General features: G+C 57.8%; 1 protein-coding gene across 1 annotated transcript in view; it reads right to left on the minus strand.

The window, feature by feature from the left end:
* Nucleotides 1-6029, minus strand: part of SHANK3 (SH3 and multiple ankyrin repeat domains 3) — a gene marked incomplete at its 3' end in the record, with an annotated part of 39357 nt that extends 33328 nt beyond the window's left edge. Inside the window, exons 1-3 of the mRNA XM_010010486.1 lie at nucleotides 5777-6029; nucleotides 3104-3127; nucleotides 137-264 (exon numbers count right to left, since the gene is read on the minus strand). Coding sequence (XP_010008788.1) covers nucleotides 137-264; nucleotides 3104-3127; nucleotides 5777-6029 — 405 coding nt within the window. The remainder of the gene's footprint in view (nucleotides 1-136; nucleotides 265-3103; nucleotides 3128-5776) is intronic.
* Nucleotides 6030-6059: the final 30 nt, after the last annotated feature.

Below are 6059 nucleotides of genomic sequence, written 5' to 3' on the forward strand. Positions count from 1 at the left end.
CCTCCCCCCAGCCTCTCTCCTCCTGCTTTCCCTCTGATCCCCGACCCCAGACTGTGGTGCTGGTGGTACTCAGCACTGGGCACTGGTCACAGCACCGTGTGCCCCCATTCTCCCACCACAAGCCCTCCTCTCTCACACTGATTTCTGCTGGCGTGATGCGCCGGCTTGTTGGTCGCTGCTTCACAGTGGCTGCCCTGGAATCTGCTTCGACGATGTCTGCCCTCAGCGCTGGCTCAGCAGCTGCCAGAATCTCATCCAGCTTCTCTGAAAACCCAAACACACAAGACAAGGGGTTAGCAAGGCCCTGTGCGCTGAGGCAGCTCCCTGACCACAGCCCCGTCCCTCCAGTGCAGCCAAGCCAGGAGTCACCCCCTTGAGGGAGAGTGGCTCCGAGGCTTGTTGAGCACTGAGGTGAGGACGCAGTCAGTTCTCCCCTCCCCAGCCAGCGGCTAATGAAGATTTTGAAGGTGTTTTGGAGCCACCCACCCACCATGATGCACAACCAGGCTCAGCTAGGGGACCTGGTGCGGTGGCACCATGCCATGCCGTGTCGTGCAGCGTTCCCACCCCGGCTGCACCCTGCCCAGCCTGCCCGAGCTGTGGGGTCTGACTGGCAGTGCCCAAGGGGACCACGCTTTGAGCAAGCATCCATTCTCATATTAAAAGAGCAGATTTTTGCCCAGATACGCTGTTGATATTCAGAATGAGTTCCCCATATTTGGTGAGGGAGGTGTGGGCAAGGGGAACCCAGTACTGCAGGGACCACACAAGCAACACCAGAGTCCATGGGACTCCAAGGGACTCAGTCTCGCTCCAGCACAACCAGTGTGACTCTAGTGTCTGCCTGGAACTAACTGGGATGTTCCCTCTCCAAGTGAACTCATGCACCCGAGTGGCCCTAGCAGGAGTAATGTGGCTCCTGTGCAACCCCATGTCCAAGGGTGCTCAGGCAGTGAGGCCGGCCCTTCAGCTGTGCACCACATATGTGCCTCATTGCTCACCAGCCTGCAGCTCTCATCCACACAGCACCAGCCCTGGCTGCTGTGGGGTTTTCTGCCTGGGACTGTAAAGTATCCCCAAACTCAGGACATGGGGAAGGGCAACAAGCAGATGCTGGCCCCTGTCACCACTGACCCCCCTACAGCTCCCTCCGACGAAGCCAGGCAGGGTCCAATGCAGCTAATGCAGGCTGCGGGGCTGGTGCGGTGGCTGCTCCGGCTCCAGGAGCTCCTGGGACAGGCCCAGTTCAGTCATAAATGTGTCAGCGGGCCCTGGAGCATGGCCTCACGGTGCTGCACTGGAGCTGATGGGGCCGCCGTGGCATTTGTCACGACTGGATCCCTCCACCTCCATGGCACAACCAACATGATGTCCCAGTAAACTGCCCAGGGAACCACAGAATCATGGAATGGTTTGGGTTGAAGGGATCTTAAAGCTCATCCAGTTCCACCCCCCCGCTGCGGGCAGGGACACCTTCCACTAGACCATGGAGACGGGAGAACATGAGCAATGTTCTCTGCTCTGCCTGGGTTCAGGTTAAGGCATGTCAACTTCTGGGCTCCTTGCAGCCTGGCTGTTGGACTTGGGACTGCGGCCTTGCTGGTCCTCATGATCCGTGTGCCCTGGGGTGCTGTGACCATCAGCCTGTGTTCCTCCTGCAACACTGCCAGGGGCTGATGGGACTCATGAGCCGCTACAGAACCTGAGTTACAGGAACTACAACAGAGTCCCAGGTGCTTCAGAAGCCCAGTCTGGAGGGGCGAGCCCTATGTGAACACTGATGCCAAGTTGTCTTTACCAAGAGGACTTGTCCCCTCTGAGGCCAGCACACATGGGGGAAGGTATCCACCAAGGCCCTGGGGCTAAGGATCTGCACCCACTCAAAGAAACAGCTCAGGCCAACTCTACTTCCCATCTCTCAATGCCATTAGAGCACAGGGAGAGAAATCACCACTCACTGCGCTTTGTACCTGCCATTCCCTTGCAGGAGATGGAAGAGCATCCAGGAGCAGACCCTGCCTGTCTGGGCTGCTGGGGTGGGAGGTGAGGAAGTGCTGGAGACACATTCAAGAGGGAACCCCCAGAAATGGGTGCAGCCTCATGTCCAAAGTGTCAAGAGCTCTCCACCATGCACTTGGAGATGGCCATCTTCAACATCAGGACATCCCTGGTGACCTCCAGCTGATCATTCTGACCCATGGAACCTCTGCATTGCCTCAACTCTGGGTACTGGCACATCTGCTCAGTATAGAGGTCTGGGGAGGTCCTTTCAGAGATCCACCTCCCCCAGAGGAGGCCATGGAGCTGCTGTGAGGGCTGGAGCAGCTCTGCTCTGGAGCCAGGCTGAGAGAGCTGGGCTGGGGCAGCTGGAGAAGAGAAGGCTCCTCAAGGGGACACCTTAGAGCAGCTCCAGTGCCTGAAGGGGCTCCAGGAAACCTGGAGAGGGGCTTTGGACAAGGGCTGGAGGGACAGGCCAAGGGGAATGGCTTCAACCCGCCAGAGGGGAGATTGAGATGAGCTCTTGGGCAGAAGCCTGTGCCCAGAGAAGCTGTGGCTGCCGGCCGCGTTGGAGACAGGCGCTTGGAGCACCCTGCTCTAGTGGAAGGTGCCCCTGCCTGTGGCAGGGGTTGGAACTGGAGGAGCTTTAAGGCCCCTTCCAACACAAAACATTCCATGGTTCCATGATTCTATGCTGATAGCCTGAGCGGCAGCAGGAGCAGAGACAGCACTTGCACTGCTGGACCCAGCAAACACTGTGGCTGCCATTTTATCTGACTGAGCTCGAGGCCTGACCTGGGGCTGAAGGAGACCATGCTTCGGTCCCCACACGTGGGGATGTCGCTTTGCAAGGCATTTCCACCGTGGAGCAAACACAGAGCAAGCACACCACCAGGGGAAGTCAGCCCTGGCTGGCAAACAGCCATTCCTGCCTGTGCCCAGCAGGATCCCAACACAATAGGGACAACCAGGGTATGTGACCGACGCTGGTGCCCTGGGTGCACTGTGCATGCTGGTGTGGGGTGGCGTGGTGCTGTTTGGGTGCTGCCTGGGTGGCTGAAGGGGAAGGGAGGACCCTCAGGATGTGTGGTTTGGTTTCACTCACCCCCTTTTCTTCTCCGCATGGAGGCTTGGAATCAAGAAACAAAAGACAACATGAATGGCATGCACAGTTCCTGCTTTCATTCCCAGCTCCAGCCTTGCTGCCTGCCTGCCATGCCTCTTCCTGCATGCTCTCCTGCCTCCCAGCATGCTGCAGGATCCAGCCCTGGCAGAGGAATACATCCCAGCCTCACTGGGACTCTGGGGATGAAGGCAGAGGAGCAGCACCTCGAGCATCCTCCTCGCACCCCTCTGAGGTAAACCCAGTGCCCATCCAGGCCCCATGGGCAGGGACTGGCACCAGCTCTCCACCAGCCCCACCACAGGGACAAGCCCCCCTTCTTGTCCTTGGACTGGGAAAGCTGAGGGAAGGTGCCATGTCAGAAGGAAGTATGACCAGGAGAAGGTCTGGACAGTATTTAACACCCAAGCCATGGAGAAACTCTTTTAAAAGCTTTCTAACCCTCTCTGCTCTCTGAGGCAGGAGACCACAATCCATGCGTCTCTCAGAGCCAGTTTCCTCAGCGTCCAGCAAATGGCAGGACTGCAGGACCAGGAGTGCTTTGTTAGCAGCGTCCTGGGAATCTGCTTTTCCAAGGGGACTGGCACAACACGCAGTAAAAAAGCATTATGGTATAGCTACAGGCACAAGGGATGTTCTGCAAGCTGCAGGACAGGGACAGGATCCAAGGGAAAAGGGGCAGGGACCACCTGGCAAAGCTCCCTGTAATAAGCTGCAGGTAGAAATATCCCTTTTCCCAACACCACTGTCCCCTCAGAAGAGGACACTGGGCTCTAACCCTGCGCAGTGCTGAGGCGTGGGGATGGGAACCCGCACAAAACTTTCCCCTTGGCAGTAAAAGCTGGAGGATCAACACCAGAAAACAAAGGGTGGGAGGAGGAACCATCCCTCATTTTCCCTGGGATTTTTGCTGGGCCTGGCTACAGCTCTCCCTGATCCACAGGACATGAGGCAGGGACTAACCACTGCAGTTCCCTGGAAAATCCATGGACTAAGACCAGTCACTATCTATAATTTCCCTCCACCAGGAGACATGGGCAGCTGCTGCTCCTGGTCCCTCTTCAGATAGGACAGAGGCAGCAAATAGTTGCAGAATGCTCAGGGAGACCTGGAAGACTCATCTTTAATAGACTCGCTGGCAGGGCTGGTACTCTGCTTTTTGTGACTTCCCTTTCCACCAGCTCACCCCCCACTCGAGCCCAGCAGCTCTGCTTCCCAAAACATGCATGCAGGGCTGCCCCATGGCCATGTCCCAGTGGTTGGAGTGCCTGTCCTCCTGTGAAGGCACCTGCATGACATGCACCAGGCTTCGACTGGGGCCCGATGTTCACCACAGACGGGCACGTGCAGCTGGGAAATGTGTAACGTGCTGCCCATGTGTGCAAGCAGCCACCCTCAACCAGCAGGAACTGCTCTCAGGGCCAGCGACTGAGAGAGAAAACATGAACCCTGGGGTCTATGCAGTGTCCGTGCAAAGGGAAAAGCAAAAAGTGGAAGAAATAGGCTGTTCTGAAGCCTCTCCTAATGGCTATCAGCAAACACAGCACCTTCAGGTTTAGGGATAAAGGTCTGGAGAAATGGGAGCAGGCTAGGGTGAAGATCAAAGCAGTGGGCTCAGCATAAAATAAATCACAGTAGCCATCAACCAGCTGATGCAAACCCTGAAATGCTGAGATTTGTCCCTTCAAACCCATGTTTGAGCATGAACCAGAGCCCTAAAGGTCTGGGGGAGTCTGGAGAACCCTGCAGGGTTGTAAATCCCAGACATGCAGGTAGGACAGGGAGTGGACCCCAAAAAAGAGAGAGGTGGTGGGGCCTCCTGCCAGGCAGGACAGGAATCTGCCACACACAACCCCTGCGCCATGGCCAGCGAGTGCATGTGCACCCATCACCACGTCTCCACACGGCAACACCATCCACACAGCCAGCAGCAGCGTGAACACTGGCACTGCGATGGTTCTCCACTAGTGTGATGCTACTGGGGGGAGCCCAGTGCTACTGGGAAGGTGGGGGCTCAGTGAGCTCACCAGGATAGCTGGGAAGACTGAGAGGCTCTGGCACAGGGCACAGGGAAGCGAGGATGGGGTGGGCGTGGAGAGGCTTTAAGAGAATACAGGAACATGGAGATGGAAGCTGGGATACCAAAGCATCTGGAACCGTGGGCTGGCTCTGTAGTGACAGCAGAACGTGTGAGTGTGTGTGCACGGGCGTGTGTGCGTGTAAGGGGGGAGTGCCGGGGGGGGGATGTGTGTGCAGCTAATTCGGCAGGGAGAGGAAAAAGGGAACAAGGGGCCATTTGTGGTGCAGGAGGAGCAGGGAATGGATGGACAGATGCTCCTCAGGCACATAGAGCCTTGCCGGGGAGGCGGCACTGAAAGGGTGGGCTGCCTGTATGGGGGGGTCCAGCACCCCCATGATGGGCTTTCAGCCCCCCTGTGCCCCACATGCCACTGAGCATGATGGACACCTGACTGCAGGAGATGCGTCACCTTGTGCTCATGCTCCCGCTGGCAAATGGGCGCTGCTGGCTCCAGGCATGGCCCCGCACGCTCCCTGTACTCCCAGCTCTGAGCACGGCCCCGTGCACCCCCCATGCTCCTGGCTCCGAGCACGGCCCTGCGTACTCCCCGTGCTCCCGGTGCGGTGCCCACTTACCCAGCTCCTCCAGCTCGGCTGTCATGGACTTGGAACGCAGCGTCAGGGTGGTGCTGGGCGCTCTCTTGGGAGGCGGCGGAGCTGAAAGGAAGAGAGACGGCATTTTGCATTTCTTGTCCAGGAACTTACGAGGAGTGGCCAGATGCAGGTGCCACTTCTTCTCCACAGCCTGGATCTCCTCGTACTCGCGGGATGAGGAGTCGCACTGCTGCAGGATCTTATTGAGGCTGCGCGTGGAAGCAAACTTCTTCATGGTCTCGGTAGCACAGTCCCGGGGCACGGG

Source organism: Nestor notabilis, unplaced genomic scaffold, assembly GCF_000696875.1.
Source record: "Nestor notabilis isolate BGI_N333 unplaced genomic scaffold, ASM69687v1 scaffold3940, whole genome shotgun sequence".
NCBI classification, from domain to species: Eukaryota; Metazoa; Chordata; class Aves; order Psittaciformes; family Psittacidae; genus Nestor; species Nestor notabilis.